The 21,976-nt window shown below is 40.4% G+C and overlaps 1 protein-coding gene across 1 annotated transcript in view; it reads right to left on the bottom strand.

The window, feature by feature from the left end:
* The window catches only part of brinp2 (bone morphogenetic protein/retinoic acid inducible neural-specific 2), a 205,093-nt gene that overhangs the window by 45,596 nt on the left and 137,521 nt on the right, over positions 1–21,976 (bottom strand). Inside the window, exon 6 of the mRNA XM_028021397.1 lies at positions 11,544–11,780. Coding sequence (XP_027877198.1) covers positions 11,544–11,780 — 237 coding nt within the window. The remainder of the gene's footprint in view (positions 1–11,543; positions 11,781–21,976) is intronic.

Here is a 21,976-nt window from a genome sequence, read left to right as displayed (position 1 = left end):
CACTCATCGCAGAGGAATGAGGGGGAATATAAAAAACATGAACATGTGTGAACATGGTGTATGAAGATGCTTTATCCTGGAATTGTCAACCAAATCAGCGCACAACAATTTTTTTCCCATATATAATGTGACTTTCAATACCCTGGTCAAAATATTCACATAGATTCACATGAAAAGAAAAAATATATCCCTAAATATTTTTTTCAACTTTTGTAATGTGTATTTTATTAAGTGTTTTTGCAACTATAAAAATCCACTACAAACTAGTGTGGAAATCCATCCATCCATCCATCCATCCATCCATCCATCCATCCATCCATCCATCCATCCATCCATCTTCTTCCGCTTATCCGAGGTCGGGTCGCGGGGGTAGCAGCTTCAGAAGGGAGGCCCAGACTTCCCTCTCCCCAGCCACTTCTTCCAGCTCCTCCGGGGGAATCCCGAGGCGTTCCCAGGCCAGCCGAGAGACATAGTCCCTCCAGCGTGTCCTGGGTCTTCCCCGGGGTCTCCTCCCGGTGGGACGTGCCCGGAACACCTCACCAGGGAGGCGTCCAGGAGGCATCCTGACCAGATGCCCAAGCCACCTCAACTGGCTCCTCTCGATGTGAAGGAGCAGCGGCTCTACTCTGAGTCCCTCCCGGATGACTGAGCTTCTCACCCTATCTCTAAGGGAGAGCCCAGCCACCCTACGGAGAAAACCCATTTCGGCCGCTTGTATCCGCGATCTCGTTCTTTCGGTCATGACCCAAAGCTCATGACCATAGATGAGGGTGGGAACGTAGATCGACCGGTAAATCGAGAGCTTCGCTTTTTGGCTCAGCTCTCTCTTCACCACGACGGACCGGTACAGCGCCCGCTTGACAGCAGACGCTGCGCCAATCCGCCTGTCGATCTCCCGCTCCCTTCTTCCCCCATTCGTGAACAAGATCCCGAGATACTTAAACTCCTCCACTTGGGGCAGGACACCCCCCCTGACCCGGAGAAGGCACTCTACCCTTTTCCGGCTCAAGACCATGGCCTCGGATTTGGAGGCACTGATCCCCATCCCGGCCGCTTCACACTCGGCTGCGAACCGATCCAGCGAGAGCTGCAGATCACGATCTGATGAAGCCAAAAGGACCACATCGTCTGCGAAAAGCAGAGATGAGATCCTGAGGCCACCAAATCAGATCCCCTCAACACCTTGGCTGCGCCTAGAAATTCTGTCCATGAAAGTGATGAACAGAATCGGTGACAAAGGGCAGCCCTGGCGGAGTCCAACTCTCACCGGAAACGAGCCCGACTTACTGCCGGCAATGCGGACCAGACTCTGACACCGGTCATACAGGGACCTGACAGCCCGTATCAAAGGGCCCGGTACCCCATACTCCCGGAGAACCCCCCACAGGGCTCCCCGAGGGACACGGTCGAACGCCTTCTCCAAGTCCACAAAACACATGTAGACTGGTTGGGCGAACTCCCATGCACCCTCCAGGACCCTGCTGAGGGTGTAGAGCTGGTCCAGTGTTCCACGACCAGGACGAAAACCACACTGCTCTTCCTGAATCCGAGGTTCGACTATCCGACGGACCCTCCTCTCCAGGACCCCTGAATAGACCTTGCCAGGGAGGCTTAAGAGTGTGACCCCTCTATAATTGGAGCACACCCTCCGGTCCCCCTTTTTGAACAGGGGGACCACCACCCCAGTCTGCCAATCCAGGGGAACTGCCCCCGATGTCCATGCGATATTGCAGAGTCGCGTCAACCAACACAACCCTACAACATCCAGAGCCTTAAGGAACTCCGGGCGGATCTCATCCACCCCCGGGGCCCTGCCACCGAGGAGCTTTTTAACCACCTCGGCGACCTCGCCCCCAGAGATTGGAGAGCCCAACCCAGAGTCCCCAGGCTCCGCTTCCTCAGTGGAAGGCATGTTGGTGGGATTGAGGAGGTCTTCGAAGTACTCTGCCCACCGGCCCATAACGTCCCGAGTAGAGGTCAGCAGCACACCATCCCCACTATAAACAGTGTTGGTGCTGCACCGCTTCCCCACCCTGAGACGCCGGATGGTGGACCAGAATCGCCTCGAAGCCGTGCGGAAGTCTTTCTCCATGGCCTCTCCAAACTCCTCCCACACCCGAGTTTTTGCCTCAGCAACCGCCCGAGCCGCATGCCGCTTCGCCCGCCGGTACCCATCAGCTGCTTCCGGAGTCCCACAGGCCAAAAAGGCTCGATAGGACTCCTTCTTCAGCCTGACGGCATCCCTCACCGAAGGTGTCCACCAACGGGTTCGAGGGTTGCCGCCGCGACAGGCACCGACAACCTTGCGGCCACAGCTCCGATCGGCCGCCTCGACAATGGAGGCACGGAACACGGTCCACTCAGACTCCATGTCCCCCACCTCCCCCGGGACGTGTTCGAAGTTTTGCCGGAGATGGGAGTTAAAGCTCCGTCTCACAGGGGATTCCGCCAGACGTTCCCAGCAGACCCTCACAACACGTTTGGGCCTGCCAGGTCTGACCGGCTTTCGCCCCCGCCACCGGAGCCAACTCACCACCAGGTAGTGGTCAGTGGACAGCTCCGCACCTCTCTTCACCCGAGTGTCCAAGACATACGGCCGCAGATCCGATGAAACGATGACAAAGTCGATCATCGAACTGCGGCCTAGGGTGTCCTGGTGCCAAGTGCACATATGGACACCCTTATGCTTGAACATGGTGTTCGTTATGGACAATCCATGGCGAGCACAGAAGTCCAGCAACAGAACACCGCTCGAGTTCAGGTCGGGTGGGCCGTTCCTCCCAACCACGCCCCTCCAGGTCTCACTGTCGTTGCCCACGTGAGCGTTGAAGTCCCCCAGCAGAACAAGGGAGTCCCCAGGAGGAGCACTCTCCAGTACCCCCTCTAAGGACTCCAAAAAGGGTGGGTAATCTGAACTGTCGTTCGGCCCGTAAGCACAAACGACAGTCAGAACCCGTCCCCCCACCCGTAGGCGGAGGGATCCTACCCTCTCGTTCACCGGGGTAAACCCCAACGTACAGGCGCCGAGATGGGGAGCAACAAGTATGCCCACTCCTGCCCGACGTCTCTCTCCCTGGGCAACTCCAGAGTGGAAGTATGTCCAGCCCCTCTCAAGGAGACTGGTTCCAGAACCAGAGCCATGCGTTGAGGTGAGACCGACTATTTCTAGCCGGAACCTCTCGACCTCACGCACTAGCTCCGGCTCCTTCCCCACCAGAGAGGTGACATTCCACGTCCCAAGAGCCAGTTTCTGCAACCGAGGATCGGACCGCCAGGGTCCCCTCCCTTGGCCGCCACCCATCACACAGTGCACCCGACCCCTTTGGCCCCTCCCACGGGTGGTGGGCCCATGGGAGGGGGGGCCCATGTTTCCTCTTCGGGCTGAGCCCGGCCGGGCTCCATGGGTAAAAGCCCGGCCACCAGACGCTCGCCATCGTGCCCCCCCTCCAGGCCTGGCTCCAGAGTGGGGCCCCGGTGACCCGCGTCCGGGCGAGGGAACACCAAGTCCAAGGTTTTCCTTCATCATTGGGGTCTTCGGGCTGCACTTTGTTTGGTCCCTCACCTAGGACCTGTCTGCCTTGGGTGACCCTACCAGGGGCATGAAGCCCCAGACAGCATAGCTCCTAGGATCATTGGGGCACTCAAACCCGTCCACCACGATAAGGTGGCAGCCCATGGAGGAGTAGTGTGGAAATCTGAATTAAAATGGAAGTAGTACCTAGTTCTTAACGTTTTCTTCTCTTTTCTTTTTTTTCTTTTTTTTATAAAGAGTCTTGGAGGTGTTGCATTCATTTATATTCAGCACTCTCTTTAGTCTGACAAATCAAATGAAAATCCAATGCAAATAATTTCTCTGAAAACAAAAAGTGTGAAATTTAATGTCAGTACGACTTATCTGTAAAATAATCACTCGGGTAATACGTAGGTGAACAATACTAATAAAGTGTTTTTGGACAGAACTGAAGGGCCTTCAACTAAATATTAGTCTGTCCACCTTCGCAAGCAGACTTCTGCGGGTATTCTAATTTTAGCATATCGTATTGTGAAAGATTTGTTTATTTTACATTGAATAATACAGGACATATATCCAAAACATATGAAATGATTCATGGTCTCATTTTATTACAACATACAAAAAAACAGGCCTTTTAACAGAAGTATACCAACTTGTACAACCAATTTAGGAATCCTGTCACAGACACGTACTGGTTTTCAAGCTAGTAAAAATAAAACTAAGTTTACTTGGGGTATTTAATACATAAACAGTTGTAGACTGATGCATATGTTGACAATCTCTCCTAACAGTCATACTGTTAACAGTTTTCCCTGCCTGACATCTGTATCTCATGTTGGAGTTGCAGAAACATCCAATTAACACCGACTGATGACAATAAGCACCAGATACAACAGCTCCGCACACATTTGCAGCATTTCTCAAATGCTTGTCTGAACCTATCCTTGCATGGTCATTATGGACTGTTTTATAATTAGTCCACTAATGAGCAGGAGTATGTAACAAACAGCTGGTCTCAACTTCTCCTTATGCAAGCAAACTCTGACAGAACCAGAGTTTACAACAGTGCTAATGACTCTGAGGCTGCAGAGCTTATTATAAAAGCCTGATAAAAGTTGGTTGGAAGTTTCAAGTTTAAACTTAAAACTAATGTGGAAGTGAAAACTTTCAAAACATACATAATCTCAGTCCTCACATTTACAGATATGAGAAGATAAAGACTTCTCATATCTTTATCTTGATAAAGATATGAGAAGTCTCAAAATAAAATCATCTTCTATGGTAGCTGCATAACTTAGAATACATGTCATTTATTGCAAATACTGTATACACGAATTTATACAAAAATTGTGTAAGAAATATGCAACACTCTCACATCTTTTGGTTTTTGCTTCAACACACACAAATCAACTTAATGGTTTACGACCAGACCTTTGGAAAACTTACTGACATGCCAAGTAGGTAATTCAGGTGTGTTGGAGCAGGGATGCATCCAAAAGTTACAAAACAGTCACACTTGAGGTCAAGAGTTGCAGACCCCTTGTATAACATTTATTAGAGGTATTTGCACATTTTGGTACTCTGGTTAGCAAAATGTCTAACCAGACATTAGTCCTTCTTATCCAGGAATAATTCTAGTCCTGGATAAGAAGGACAGTCAGAGAAGATGGAAACTTCTGCGTTGATGTGGTCATTTGCCATGATCTCTAACAAGGTTCACTGGCACATTAGAACAGCTTCACATTGCAAACAAGATGCTTTTTTGTGTAATTATCCTTAGTTTCACACCAAATCCACTTCTTGCCTCTAAAAAAATGTTTGGCAAGTAGATAGTGTCTGATTGTTGTTATGGGAACTTGATGAACCCACGATGCCACTCATGGCTCAGTTTTTTGTCATTATGCTTTATAGATGCTTTTACCTTGCTTCCTGATTCATGATGTGTGGAGAGGATAAATATGGTATAATGACAAGTGAATAAAATAACTTGAACCAAGAATCATTTCAAACTTTTAGCTCAGGGAAAGAAACTTTTCACTAATGAAAAGTTTTTGAAATCTAAGAATAACTTCAAGTGTGAATTAAAATAAAGGTGTCAGTTCCATTTATTTTCAGCAATAGTCAAATCTATTGCAAATTTAGTTAAAAATGTTGTATAATGGTTGCCTTTTTATAAGTTTTGAACCGTAAGCTCTCGCAATAAGGCTTTCTATGCTTTTTCTCCCAGAACAACAAACTAATTTCACCATAATATGTATCATAATGCAAAATGTTAAAAAATAACCTTTATTAGGTTTGATTATGCAGAGGCATAGAAAATGTGGAAACCCCCTCACTCTAATGCATCTTGCCAACAAAAATACTCACTTTTATTTATGTAATTATATAACTTTTAATAAACAGTTCATGGGGCAACAAGCCACCATTAATGGGTTAGTTGTATGCATTCATCCGAAAGCATCACCACACGGATGTGAACGCGCTAATGAAATTATTGTGTGTGCATGAATGCTGAACACGCACAAAGCTTTTCAAAACACTGAAAAATAAAATGTATTAACATGACCAGACCTTCCCATAACCAACATGAAGTGAATACAGAGGGAGACGGAAAGCTCTTTTTTTCTTTTTCTCCTCCCTCCGTCTCCTTCTCACTGTGAAGCTAACACCACCTCCTGCCCACCCTCGGAGCCGGGAATTGAATCTTAATTACCTAGAGGCTCCGTCTTATGTTTCATGGATGAGTTACCTAATTTGTTAGTTACATCCTATACTCACGCTCCTCATGCTCAGTGCCTGAGAACCCTTGTTCGTCGTGTGAGCCGAGTTAATGTTTCAAAGACCCACTCTAATGGGTTGCATGTCGAATCTAACATGGTATTGATGTGCTAATTCTAACCGCTATCTGAATTTCATTATGAGAGATCAACTCTGGAGGTTTGCAGATGCATGGAGTTGACGCACATTAACTTGTTTAACTCATTTTAATTTAGCATATGTTGGTTACCAGTCCACCAAAGATTTAATAAGGTACTGTTTGGTTTAGAAACAACAAAAAATATATCCATCATTCTATTCCAGTAAGTCATTATGTAATGCTTTTTAAAGTTATTAACAGCTTACATTTTTAGTAAGTAACAATTTTATGCACAAACCTTTGCTCAGCATCGTCTGTTTTCAAATGTACATTTTAAGCAATTTTGTTTTGATTTAATTTGATAATACCATGCCACTAAACATGGCAAAAAAATTTTTTCTTGAGTTATGGAGCAAAGAATAATTCTGTGATGCTGACCGTCACCCACCTTCTGCTGCACACTGCTGGTCAGACGGCTGAATGAAGGCAACTACACTTTTCCCTCATGAAACTAAAGGAGAACCACATGTCTTTTTTATTGCTGTTTTTATACTACAGTAAACAGGTCAAAACATTTTGCACAATTACCAAGACATTACTACTTACCTGAAAACGACTTGAATTAACAGGCCTTGATTTTAGATTTTTATTAATAGTGTTAAAATTATAATAATCGGTGTTCTAGAATTTGTTTATCATTGCTACATTTTTATAGTAATATCATTAATTGTGACATTTTATTAAAAATGAATGCAAATTTGTCTTGTAATAAATTTTTGTATTTCTCTTTACAATAAAAAAAAAATGCAATTTCTAATCATGGTTAGAAATGATATGTGAGAAAATCCTATCCCGTGAATTAATCCATGGATAAATATTCTGTTCATATCTTTATGAAACATAACGCAAAGTGGTTTTGGTTGCTTCTTGGAAATGAAAATGAAGAAGTAGTTTATTTTGAAACAAACTCTGGCATTAAGGTCAGTCAATAAAAGATTAAAAGCAACAGCAGGACCATTAGTTTCCCTAGAATTCATTATTACTGGATTTTGGTGCACCAAAAGCTCCAAGTTGCTGGCTAATGATGTGATCAAAGTGACTTTCCTCTGCAAAGTTTCCTCTGATCCATGATAGTCATAAAAAAACAAAAAAAAACAGGCAAAAGACAAACATAAAAATCAAATCTAAATTGTGACTTTGTGTTGCTCTAGCCAAGAATTATTGCCATATAAACATAAAAATGGAACCTGTGCCATTTCACTTGAACTTGTCCAAAGTATTACTAATATCATCAGTTCCCTTCATCTTGTTTTGTGTGGTTTTATTCAAGGAAAGTACGTTGACTCTGAATAAAGGTTTAGGAAAGTGGAAAAAGTCTGCAACCAAATGCAATTCAGCAGAGTTCAATTTCAGTTATTAAAGGGTGGGAGGTTGGAGAGGTGATGTTAAATCGACTTTATTTTAGCCTTACATCAAGTTAAATATATTCCCTCATCAGAACCATATCTGAAGTGTTGGTTTGACTCTTCCATGCGTGTTTGAAAAGTCCTTGAATCTCCTGAGGGGTTGCTAACTGCTTGCTCATATAAAGTCCTGCCTATTTCCACAAAGCTCCTCCCTGCAGTCTCCAAGCCGAGCTGCTCCCCCAAGCCTCCCCCGCTCAGCTCCACTAGATTAGCGGCAGCAGCAATTAGCAAACTATCTCTCAGCCCAACAATCCTACTAACAATGGAAAGGCGTTGTTGTGATGACATGCTGAAGATGGAGTATCGGAAAGAGTAGGAGGTTCTTAAAGAGGCAGAGGCCAATTTCAAGGTATCAAAATTGCAAAGTCTAATTTTTTTTAATCATGTTTGATATATAGAGTATTTTTATAACAACTTAAGGTAACATAGTTACTTGATTGTGCTATAAAATGGAACTATCTGCCTGAAAAATACATAATACTGCCCTTGTCTAAAGAACTCTAATACATTAAATACATCATTAGCGCAAAACCAATTAACATTAAGATTTATTATTGCAGCAAATTATGTGCATGATACCAGTATTTCATAATGTAAATGTGAAAAGTTTAAGATGTTGTTATAATTTTTAGTACACTGTCTCAAAGCTTACAAAAGCATTATGACAAAAAAATAAAAAATAAAACTAAAAATATGGATTCAAAAATGTTTTGTTTTTTTTTCTTTTCCGAAAGCTGGCCTGGTTACCAATTTCACAGAATCAAAGGTGTGATGTTCCTGAAGTTTTCACACCTTTCAAAGACATCTTGCCTCCCATAACTGAACATCGCCTCCTCTACCGAGAAAGAAAACAGCTTTACAGCAGACAGCTTTAATGTTACTTGTACATTGGGTGTTGGCTTTGATAATCTACTTTTAAATTGCCAAGTTTTGTGTGCTAAATTCACTTCTTCACTTTCGCAAATCCTGTTTTTAGACTTTTTGTCTTTCTCTGTGAGAGACTTAAACCAGCTCTTATACACACAGTCTTTAGCACACTGAATACTTCAACATATTTTAGAAAAAAACAACAAAAAAAACAAAAACAACTTTACTGGAAAATAAAACAGACTTACTTACTGTCCGAGTATACAAATTGCCTCAAACCTACAAGAAAATTGTGAAAGAGGCCCAGTAAAAACGTTTATCTTAATTCTTAAGGCCCTGGAAAGAGTGGATGGCATCATAGGTCCAAGAGAAGGTAAATAAAAAACAAATAAAGCTGTTTGCCAATCTTTACCAGGTGATCTAATAAATGCTAATTGCACTGTCTGATCAGTAACAGAAACAAGGAGCCACAGAGGGAGGGAAAACCAATAGACAGAACTCAGAAATTCAAACATTTGCTATGTAGATTTCCTTTTGCCATCTTTTTGCAATCATTTTGCATTCCAATTTCTCTCATGTGCAGCTGTTGCTAGTGTGTGAATGCGTAACTGTAACTTGTGTGCTCCCAAAAATTAGATTAAACTTTGATGAGCTTCTTCACACAACCATGCCTCTGGCAATACAATGTATGCCTGTTCTGTCCCTCTGCCTGCTGTGACATTTTCAGCTCACTTCTCAAACACAACCCTCTGAAAGTACTACAGGATTATTTTCTGGATAAACAACAAAAAAGCTAGCTTACTGATAAAATCCACAACGTCAGCGCAATGAGAAAAGTGCCTCACGATTCACGAGCCGCTTTTGCCCTTTTTCCTTTGACACCCCGCTTGTGCATCTTCATAAAGTTTTATTATCGAGCAAAAGCGCAACTTTGCAAAATCAAGTGCTGTCAAAGTGAGTCTAAATGAATGCACAGAAAGCCTATTTACCTCTCTTGATGTCACTCAGCAACTGTTTTCCTGCACAAACTGCGGCTCGCACACAATTACCTGAGCTCTACAGGGAAACACAATACGCTCGCAAAGAGCGAGGCAAGCTGCCAGAAACCTGTTTCCAATTAAATCCTGCATACACCTTCCAAGTCATTAAGAGGTGAGCTGGTAATGTGTTGAGATGTGGCAAAGCAGAAAAAACCCCCCCAAAAAATCGTCAACCAATTAAGAGAGCGACGCCCGACTTGTTCTGCAGCGCAGCTAATCGTTACATCACACACCTGTGCCATTCTTTCTATGGTAGATAGTTTTGATGAAACGGCCCAGCATGTTGTACACCTGATATAATCTCTAGCAGGGAGGCCCAGCGATGCTGAGGCACAACTTTCATCCGGACAGATGCCGTCTACTTTTTTCCCATATGTGGGTAAGTTCACCGTACACCAGCTTCAAGCATGAAACGTCAAAAAGATGCTAGGCTAGATTTTACCCTATAACAATGAAAGGGCTTAAAGGTAATAAATAAAAAGGACATCAAAGCTTCATTCATGTACATGCTTTAAAAATTGTTTTTCAAAAAGTTGAATGTGTAGTGTTACTCTGTCAATTAAATGTCAATTGCAGTGTTCCTTGCTAGGCCAGAGATTCTCAAAATTCAAACTTTGATCCAGATTTGCACAAAATGATCTGTCAATCCGGATCTAATCCATTGTTTATCTTTAGGAAATGCTCAACTGGGGCTGAAACACAAGTTATTTTATTTATCTAATTCTACTGTTCTTCATTTGTTTGTGTTCAGGGAATTACGTAATTTGTTGAAGCGAAACAGTACTTAGTTTCTTACTTTTTAAATTTTCCTTATTATGGTTTATTGTCAAACATTAATGGGCTAAAGATCACAAAGAAACTGTGGAACTAAATTGTACTTTATGCTGATTGTGAAATGACAGCAAATGAATTAAAACTGATTCAAATTAAGTCAGATTTAGTTTTTTAAACATGACGTTCAACTGAGGTAACATTGTATGAGACACTGTTGTTCAAGAAAGTCAAATTATAAAACAAGACCATTTAAATAAAAATTAAAAAAATACAAAACATAGTTTATCTAAAACAAGAGCAACAGCTCAATTGAAATTGTATGGTATATCTGAAAATATATCCAAGAAAAAAGAAAGAATATACAAATCTAAGTTCGTCAAATTACTTGAAACATAAATGAGGTTTTGCTCTTTGTACCACTAAAATATATATATATATATATATGTATATATATATATATATATATATATATATACAGTATATATATTGTGTCTTTATGAATAAAATGACATCAAGTGAGCCACAAACCAAGTAAGTTATCACTAATCATCTCCGTTTGTCGCTTTATTTTATGAGTAATTATCATTAACGTAATCACAAAAACACTTCACAGGTACACTCTGTATAAACACAGTGGTAGCGTGCACAAGCTGCCTCCAGCTTGGCTCAATAAATCATCACCATCCCACCTGCTCCATCTGAAACTCGAATTAAACAAACTTATGCAACACGGCCCCTATCCAGCTGTCCACATCTCGACTCCCTTATTTATGTAATGCAATACAGTCGGCAGCTCATCCTTAGCTGCCGTCAACTGTGAGGCAGCAAAAGTATTTCATTGGTACAAGCTCTTAAAGTATAATAGACTTTTTAAAAAAGATTTCCTGTTGTGCTGAAAAGCCAAAAACTGGCTTTTCAACACAATAATGTGTTTTGACACCAAATCAAATCACCAATAAATATCATTTTCTATCCGTCGTCAAAATCTGCCTAGCAGACTGCCTGAAAACAACACCTGCACATACCTGATTCCATGAACTCCTGATTGAAGTTGTTCCAGGATGCTTTGTTCTTCTCCAGGTTCTCCTCCATTACTTTGATGTCAGCAAAGGGACAGTTGCATTCTGGGAATCTGGGAGAGCACCGGCACCAGCAGTCGTTATTGCGGCAGAGCAGCTCACCCTCCGAGTTACAGGCCACGTAGCTGAGGGCCGCCTCCACAAAACGCCCACGGAGGAACTCTGGCAGGACATCCTGCAAGCCTGACATGAAGTCAAAGGTAAAACAAATGTGTGTGAGAGTGCAAAAGCTGCAATTTCAGCATGAAAAAGAACATTCCTAACATAGCTGATTTATTTCAGCTTTATTTATTTATTTAAAGGATAATGATCCTGTGATCCTGTCCGCAGCAGGGAGCTGAAAAAATTTGACATTTTGATTCCCATGATTCATCATGTCAGATTTTATTTTATTTTTTTATTCTTAAATGGATGGATATAGCAAAACATTTTTAAGAACTGCTCCTGAATATTTAACCATTTTTTAAAAAATGAAATGGAAAGCAACAATTACAATTTCATCTGCATGATGTTTTAACTCAGTAGCTTTAGTAGCTTTTGCAGAAATTACATGCTTAACTTGTGGGAAACAAAGTTGGAATCAATTTGCCAGCTTGAAAATATGTTACATTTCCGCTGCTGCTTTCGTGGTTTAAATTGTATTAAAACATGCGATGCTAATTATAGTGCCAAGATCTGACTGCACTGTGTATTGAGCCACATCAGAAGCTGATGTGTTTGCAGATTGACATCTCTCAGAAACCAGCAGGTAGCATGGTGAGTGAAGCTCACGCTGTGTTCCAGAAATTGTCTGTGGTCCGTTCCTGTCTCACTGATTTTCTGTCTAATAATTGTTAATTTGTGTCAAAAGCAGCCTCTCTCTTCACTTCACAAGCTCTTTCTGGATGATTTTCGGCAGCCAAGTCAGTCCCACTGTGCCCTGCTATGAATATGCATATCTCTTCTTTGGTATTTTCTCTTTTACTGGCATGGAAAGTAATGTAATTAGTCACATTTTCCATGTTCTATGCTTTGGCAGGTGCTTTGAGGTCTTTTTCTACTTTTCTGTGGGTTAGTTGGTGTGCATGTGGGTGGATTGTCATGTGATTGTGTATATGTGCACACACACAGTTCCAGTTCTTCACGAAGTTTCTTCGGTTTGGGAGAGACAGCTAAACAACCCGCCAGATTAAGTCATTATCTCACTCTATCCCCACCTTGATGGTGCCTCAGCTTGTTTTCTTCTTTTTTTATTTTTTATGGACTAATTGTACTGATAAGATTAGAAGTAATCTCCATATAAATTGTGTTATTATAAAACAGATTGTTTTGTTTTGAAAGTCAGCACAGAATATATAATAATTTGCAGTGACTTGCAGAAAGCTGCCTGGATGTTTTAATCAGTTTCCTAATAAATAACAAGTCTTCCTTTACAACGTGCTGAGCGACATCCATGAATGTCGCATCAGTGGAGGAGTCTGAACAACTGTGTTACATAAATGCTAAACAGGTATAGCCACTAAAACATAATGCTAAATATAACTCTACACCACAGTCAAACAATTGAAGTCGCATCCAAGGCAACTTTCAAGCAGCCTTTTGAAAAGTTTGGATGGGCATTGAAGCATCACTTGGCTGCACTGTCATTTTATACAAAATTGGCCCTGTCTGTCCAACTTGGCTATTTTTTATTTTTTTTAAACATTATGAAAGTGTAGACTGAGCACAAATTATTCAGCTCGGCTGTTAGCTGGGTACTTGCCTGTGAGTCATCCTCTTTTCACCTTGCTGCTTTTCACCTTTGACACACGTGTCGTTACTGCGGCAGCACATCAGTATTCAGCCGAAAGCTGGCTGTGATCAGTATGACACTCACGGCTGCCTTTCCAAAATGAGTAAAAAATGCAAACTGGAATGTGTTCGGGTGCGATTTGCCATTTTATATCACTTAGAGTGACATAAAGCCCAACAACACCATCAAGCTTTTATGAAATAAGAATGCTGTGGTAGGCTCGTATGGGTTAAAAGGCTGATTTATGGATTTGTGTTGTTTTTTTTCTTAAGTAGAAGTTATATACTGTAATAATCAAATGGAGATTAAATTAAACTATGTTTTAATGTACCGTGAAGGACAGTCTTGCACATACACATTGTGAATATTCCTGCTGGAGGATATATTTGTGTACATTGTGGTCATAGACAACACAACCTCAAAATTCAAGGAGGAGGAAAAGCCTGACTAGTCAGTCTGGATTAAATTTTATTGCCATTTTTTTCTTAAAAATAACAAGTCTTGTATTTAAAATTTACACAACTTGTAAGTTGCCCTAAATTTCAAGCTGCTGTCATGCAGTTTCTTTTCTTGCTCTGCATATTGACTCATCTAAAAATGCATTTTATATGGGTCAGACTGAAAGTAATTAGGCGCATTTGGTGAAACATGAAATCCTGTCACATCTATAAAGAATGTGTGTCACTTATGATCTGTTTATAATGCAGATATTGGAAAAATAATGGGTGTGTGGCTACTGTGCCAGGAGAGAGCGATCAGTGATATCATTTTTGCGTTTTGTTGCCTAAAGACCACCTGACCTTATTAGGATGGAAGGTCATTGTTTTCTGGATCATCTATCAGCGAGCCAAGCGGTCAAATCAACTGAAACGATAATATTTCATGTTTCTCCATGTTATTCTGATCTTGCTTTTATGCTTCCGTGTTACTCTGCTCCACCTGCCAAGTTAAATCTCTGCTCATCAGCTTCATTCAGTTCACCTGTGCCAAGCCTAGTTGTCTACCTTTCTCAAGTTCTTGAAGTTCTGAAGTTCTTGATCTCTCCTCAGTTTCTGCCTCCTTGCCAGATTATTGACTTTCTTGTGCCAGTAGTTGCCCAGTCCTTGCCCTTGTTGTCTCTGGACTATTTTCGCCTCGCCCATGACAGATCTCTACAACCTTTCTGATGGCTGGACCACGACCCACCCGAACCGTACCTGCTCCTTTTTACGAGGTATTCTGACATTCACCTCTCTATGTATGACCTTTCCCTGACTTCTAACCACGTTGCTGGATTGTGGATCTAGTTGTGAAGTAGTACCTGTGATCTTCATGGAGGAAAATTTGACTAACCAAGATGAGTATATACTCCAACAGGACTTTCTTCTTCCACATGATTCAACTAACTTTCTCAGTTCCCCAACATCCACCTTCTCTGACATTATGCAGCTTTCCAGCTTCCTCTCCAGAACTGCAGATTAGTGAGACTGATTTATTCTCTTACATATTCCCTCTGGCAAAATCAAGTCACCAACCTGCCTCCTCTCTCTGCAGTGCTGAGAGTCAAGTCCTCTGTACTGAAACATTTCACTGCTGATCGTTCTGCAGTAAAATGCAGAAACAAATTTAATCTTTTAGATGAAATTCTTTATCAAGATGTCCAAGCATTTGACATTCAGAGGTGAGTAAATTTCCACTAGTTTCACATATTAGAAGAATGAGGTAAAGATTATAGAGTCATTTCTGCAACATTGTTGTCTTTATGCAAATTTCATTAACCTGATGCCTATTTGCAGCATATATTATGTCTATTTTGCCAGTGGGTTTTCCTAGCTCTCTAAAATTGTTACAGGTTCAGATTTCTAGAAATGCAATGTTGGAGCTTTCTTTACTTTTTCTACAAATTATTGAAATTCAGTGAACTTACACAATAAAGTGACACATAATGCACTAAACGTTGTTGGGTTTCTTGAATGACTGCTGGCAAAAGCAATATAAGAATTATAGCAATGACTAAAAGGAGTTCTCTATTTTCAAACATGTATTTCCACAGATTCAAACAATATACAAACTTGGTTTAATTAGAAAATATGTTAAATTGAAGGATGTTGAGCAAAAAAAAAACCTTGCTGCTAGTTCAGTTTTCCAAAATCTTTTCATTTTTCCAGAATAGAAAAGAGATGAAAATAAAGACAGAAAATGATTTTTCATCTTTTCATCTTTGTGCCTCCAGGCTACCCTTTCACCGAGTTCCAGATTAATTTGCTACCTATTTCAGTCCAATTTCTAATTAATCTAAAATTGATGACATATTAATTACATGTTTCTGTATAAAGGGAATATCAACAACTGAGAAACCAGTTTAATCTGGTAATGAATCAAACAGCCATCAATTATCTTTACTAAGATATTTTCAATGTTTAACTACCTGCAGAAAATGAACCAAGAGTTGACGCCTGGGCTAAGCAGCAGATTATTATTGAACAAATTTCTGATGGAAAAACTAATTCATGAAATCTTTTGCAAATGCTGTTTGGTTGGAACCATCTGCAGGTTTATATATGTGTAAAATATAAGTCTGTCTTTTCATCCAACCCAAAGAAAGGCTTCAAATAGGACAAATGCTTGGAACATTTCAGACTGCACTGAGTGGTACACCTCTGTTCCAGCAGGGCTTGAAACAGTGATAAAAAAAATCCCATCACTTGCTTTTAATCTTCAGTATTATCTCTCCTTATCACACCAGGTCCCCAGTTACCACCATGAAAAACCTGTGGGTGTCCTCTTTCTGATGGGGGCTTTTAGGGCCATTACCCATGAGACTTTGCTTCCATCCACCCCCAGATTTAGATCACTCCACTGGACTAGAAATAGCAGCCCCAAGGTTCCCTGTCTTTCCATCTCTCAATCCCCTGCAGAGGTCACATTTTTCATTTTGGGCAATTTGAAGCTCTTAAACCCACCCCATGATCACTACCTCTCTGTTATCAGTGCATGTCTTTGAGTGACTGTGTGTTAATTTTAAGCCTCTGCTTTGCTGAGAGCTAAGTCCGCTGCACTGGAATGCACTCTTGTCTCTGCAGGACGTGCCGTTGGTACCCTTGGCTTGCTGTCCTGCCCTCATGGCCTGAGAGTTTTGCATCGGTCTTGCTTCAATGTCTTGTGTGCAAGAGTACTCACAATGGCACATATGTTCCTGTGTCACATACTAAGCCTCATCCTTTCTTTTTTTTTTTTTGTCTGACTTTTCCCTCCTTGGTCGTAACGCTTCCCTCTGACTGTGACTTGAATTTTCTGCTGACTTGTTGCACAGGCTGGAATGCGTATTTACCTCAGCTCAGCTGTTTTATGCTCTCCTGAGATAGTTTTGTGCTTGTACACAAAAGGGTCCACTACAATGTGCATGTATGAAAAGTGCAAAGCTGTAATGCTGCAAAGAGATAAGGCCCTGTGTAAAGCTGAGGGAGCTATATCCAACAGGTCTGTCAGTTTAAAGGGTAAAAAGACTTCAGAGCCACAAACTGTTTTTTCCCCACCAGATAGACTTTTATCTGGCTCACTTTTTATTTCTCCCTATATCTTTCGTCTGCTGAAACCTTTACTGTCGAGGCATCTAGAGCTGTGATGTCAGAGGAGGGACCAGTGAGAAATTTGGCATGCAAGCGGCACATGAATGATTCATACAGTGCAGTGTACAGAAACAGCTTGTGTGCAGAGTATTTGTTTCAGTGACTGCCCAAACTAAGACCTAAGCAAAAGGGAGCCACTTGACAGACCTCTCACCCTGCAGGAGCTCACAAGTGTCCTGCGGCATCCGTCCCCATGCCTCGCTCTCGCTACTGAAAGAATTCCAGCAAACTTCTAAAGGCCTGTTTATGGAGCTGCAGGGGGGAGTTGTGGTGGATGAAGGCCACCCTGCAGCTGTCATCAGGCAATGGTGTCATTCTGATTAAAAGTGGGCCTGCACGTCTGTCTCTGTGCTTGCATAAACTCGTACTTGAGTTTATGCAAGCCTGTGTTAAGAGACGAGCATTTTCCAAAACAGGACTCCAAGTGGACTGAAATGGAACATTAAATACTAGCTTGTCTATTGTAAGAGAATATAACTATTTCAGTCCACATGTTTCTCAAACCAATTGAACAATTTAAATTAAATATTGCAATGGCTTTATTCTTAATTTGTCATAATAGAAAAGGGCAATACTATTAAAGCTTCAGTAGGTTTAATTTTATAACAGTATGGTTATAAAACAAGTAGAAGGCAAAACCCTAACGAAACTATGAACAATTTAAATCCAGATCCATACCTTTAAAAGTCACTGGTTATTAAAAATAGGAATCCACTGAATCTTTTGAAACTATTCAAAGTTTTTGAAGTTTTTCAGATTTTTTCAACAACTACAAATTCTAAAGTATATAATGTAAAGATTTATATACTTTACATTATATATTTTCTAAAGCATGCAAAGCGTATAATATGTATATATTCTTTGCATACAGTAAATATGACTGTGAAGGGTAAACACAAATTAGTGAAGTGGAAGGAAAATAATTTATCTTTCTGTCCACTTATTCACTCTGATGAACTAATACTACATGTATACTCATGTAGTCAGTGAATTTACAGCTGCAAGTACTTTTTTAGAATACATCTCAACCTGAAACTTTTTCCCACCTTTTTGCAAAATTGCTCAAGCTTAGACTAGGTAGTAACTAGTTAGATTTACTCAGTTACATTTACTTGCCTACCTTTTTTGAGAATATGCACATTTAGGAGTGCCTTTACTAAGTTGTACTTTTTATTTTCACTTGTGTAGTTTTATTATATAGTATTGCAACTCTTATCTGAGTAAAATTACTGATAACAATGATAATAGACTTTCTACAGAAAATCTGTGAATACCCTGAACCGTATCCTACTAAAGTTGTAAAGATGACATTTAAGAAAAATTTGGCCGTATTTACTTCTAATCATGAAGTTTCTCTACTGTTCTCATCAATATCTCAAGTCTTAAACTCACAGCATATAAGAGAAAGTTGCATTTTTGAGGGTAAAAAAAATATCTATATCCAACAAAACAACATTCTTGGAGTCTTAAATAAGGTTGATTTTCAAAAACCCAAGCTTAACCCCACAATTTACCTTCAATCTTTCAACTTCACACTCAAAAAAGGATAAAGTATATTTAGATAGCGGCTGGCCATGTGGAAAGAGGTGATATTTATTTACTGCTTATGAGGATTTGCTATAAAGACATTGCTACATGCGCCGCATGACCGGCTCTACTGTACAGAAAGAGTCACAAACACCGCTGACCTGCCACAGACAACAAAGCTGCTTGGCTATTTCAGAGCCCCAACTTCACAGCATCAGTGGAACATTCACCAATGCGGAGAACGGTCCGACCGTATGGGAAGGTTACGCAGTATGTTTAGAGGATAGTGACACGAACTGTGAGACATTTGTTCGGTGACTGTGAGGCTAACAGGGCTTCCTACCGACACTGACAGAGACTCATCCTTTTACTGCTCAGACAACTGGGCTGCCATTGTTCAGCGCCGATCTAAAAGGCAAATGGTCAGCATGAAACAACAGAGAATTCGGGGTTAGTCTATTTTGAACGTTAATCCAAATTAAAAAACATATTTACAAATATGGCTGTTACATATTATCTTAAGTGCAACCATAATAAGAAAATTAGATGAAAATGATCATACATCTGAGATTTGAGCCTAATTTGATATGGAAAATAGTCAATTGTTTTTTGTTTCAGTTTTTATTTTGGCAATAACTGTGTTGTTCCTCATCACAAGTATGTTTGGGTAGGGAAAATTAAATGTGTTAATGCCACCAAAAGTAGTTTACTACAAAAAAATAAACAGATATCATTTCAATGTATTTATAAAAAAAAAGTTCTTCTCCTCAAGATAAGACGCGTTGTGTGTGCGTGTGTATATTTGGCAACACCCTCTATATGGGAGTTTTATAGTCTCTCTTAGGCTGTAGTGGCCAGGCCAGATATTGCAGTTGATCAAGTTGCAAGACTGATTGTAGATTCCTGAAACACAGTTTATGATTTTTTAAAATATTACTTTCTTTAAAAACAAGGAGATTCTTAGTTTTTCCAAAGTTATTTTTAAAACGTTGTCATCTCATGAACCTGTCGTGGGCTGTTCTGTCTTGTGAGCTGGATGTAGTACACGGGGAACTTGTGTCTTAACCAGCAAAATCAGGCATTTGTGAAGAAAAATTAGACCCACCTAACAATTATCTAGATGTTTCTCTCTCTTCTGTCAGAAGTAGCCACATCAGTCATCTCTCCAGGGATTAATCACACGTACTGCCTGATTCTAACTTCTATGACACTGGGTTTCAATAAGCACTCATCCTACACTTGCCCCAAAGAGCAGATTTTGCTCTCCATTAGAATTTTTCACCAAACCTTCGGTAACATGACGTACAGTGCTGAGAGCTAGAACACTTTCCTTAGTTTTGAGATTGTACATTTGTGCGTCAGCCAATATTTCCACCAACTGGTATATTTTGAGTTGCCGCCTCCTCCCACACAGTTCTGTCTATTGTTACTGGACTTTTACTAGACTCTTGATGGGTTTCTGGATGCATGCATCTCAAAGTATGCCACCCACACAAACACACACAAGAGAGGACCATAGCTAATAACTTGGAAGGTTTCATTTGGAAGGTAATAACCATTGCAAAAACATATAAAAATTGGGGAATTGAGGATTGGGGAATATTGTTTCGAAAGCTTCACTTTGACTGCAGGATAAAAATACGAAGACAACTTTATATGGTGTTGGAGAAGAATAAGTAGTCTTTATTACAGTAAAACAAAAAGAAAGACTGAGGAGCCCTACCCCTAAACCAAACACATTTAAACCACGGTGGTATTTAATTATAGCAAGTTGCAGTTTGATATATACAAAAATGTTTAGATTTTGGCATTTTCAGTTGTTTCCCTATAATGAAACACTCTTAAGACAGAGCGTTCTCCAGTGTGCTACATAGAAAACATATTTTATTGCCATATTTCCTCGTCTCACCAATAAAGTTATCAGACACCAGGTCTATTCAGATTTTTTTTCCTCAGAGGATGAAACTTTCCTCCATATCTGGAGGAAAGTCCCAGGCAAGTTTTGGCGTGGAAGGACACTTGGCTTCTTTGCCATTTAAGCCTCTCTTGTGTTGTTTTATAATTATTGTGCTGCAGTTAGCATTACTAAGAGCCTTAATTTGAGTAAATAATCAGCTTGCGTCTTCATGGAGAGACACGAAATTAGAAGACGGGTTTTTCTTCTCTGATCTTAAGACTTTGATATGCAGCATACAGCATTCTAAACAGCCTACTAAGCACATGTCAAACTCTGGTGTCTTTTAGAACAATCGCTCGCACAAGGGCTTAGCCATTTTTAACCATGCAGCCAAGGCTTCGCTGCATTAGTATCAGGCTCTGGTTCCTTTTCTCAACCTTGTGAATAACAGAAAAATTCCCAAAAAGGAAACAGGCGTGCACACGTATGACCAAGGAAAAAGGGACGTTTCTGTCCTAATGAATCAAGACAGAATCTTCTGTTTTATAATTGTCACAGATATTTAAAAAAAAAAAAAAAGGCGTAAAGACGCATGATATTTATAACGATTGAAAGAATTTAAGAACCACTGAGAAGCATACTTTAAGAAGTTTGGCACACAGTGACCTTTTCTCTAAAGCACATTAAGAAGACTTTCAAGATCTAATTAAAATTTATCTTGTGCAGTGAACTGATACAAAATAGTCCTAAGTTCCTGCCATAATTATTTCTTAGGAGACTTGATACCTCAGTGCTGGCTTGATTTGGGCTAGAAACAGCTTTTACAACCAAATTTTGATCAACTTGGCTCCCGGGACCATTGCTTTGGAAGGGCAGAAATGGAAGTCATCAAGCTAATTAGAGAAAATAGGATTAAAAGTTTGTTTGCCCATGGTAATTGGTAGGGCTCCCCTTTTTTTAATTACAAAATCAATGTAAAACATTTTTTAAAAACATAATTATTGCATTTGTAGAATGAAACGTCTACCCGAGACATGAAGTCTGAAGATCCTTAGTTTGTTTTTGTTTTAAACGTTTCTTACTTGAAACTGTACTCATATTTGTAGAACAAACACTTCTGTTCGTTTTCTGGGGACAAACTTGCACCTTTCAGCTGCAATTATGATTTCTTTTCCCCAGAATTGAAAACAAAAGAGTTTGAAGACATTTTTTTTTTCATTTATTGTTACAGAATTTGAGAAGTGTTGTGCTTTAACGACCCACTCAACAACCTACACACGGTTTTTAATGGATATGTCAGACAGTGAACAAAGCCTTCAAAACGGTGTTAATTAATTTTCCACTACATGGCTTTTTCACTTCTTTAACCTTTCTTAATACCTACGGTCTACCTGGGTCTCAAACTAATAATATTTCTCGTTTTAGAAAAGAAGGAAGGACACAAAGATACAGGACTTCACCTTGCAGTGGAAAAGTAAACTATGGTTCACTTTGTGGAGAAAACTGATATTTATTCAGCAACATCTGTGATACTTAAGGTTTAATATCCGCTTCAAGGACAAACAGTAAAAACTTT

The sequence above is a fragment of the Xiphophorus couchianus genome, chromosome 6 (genome assembly GCF_001444195.1).
Source record: "Xiphophorus couchianus chromosome 6, X_couchianus-1.0, whole genome shotgun sequence".
Lineage (NCBI taxonomy): Eukaryota > Metazoa > Chordata > Actinopteri > Cyprinodontiformes > Poeciliidae > Xiphophorus > Xiphophorus couchianus.
This window is presented reverse-complemented; position numbering and strand designations above follow the sequence as displayed.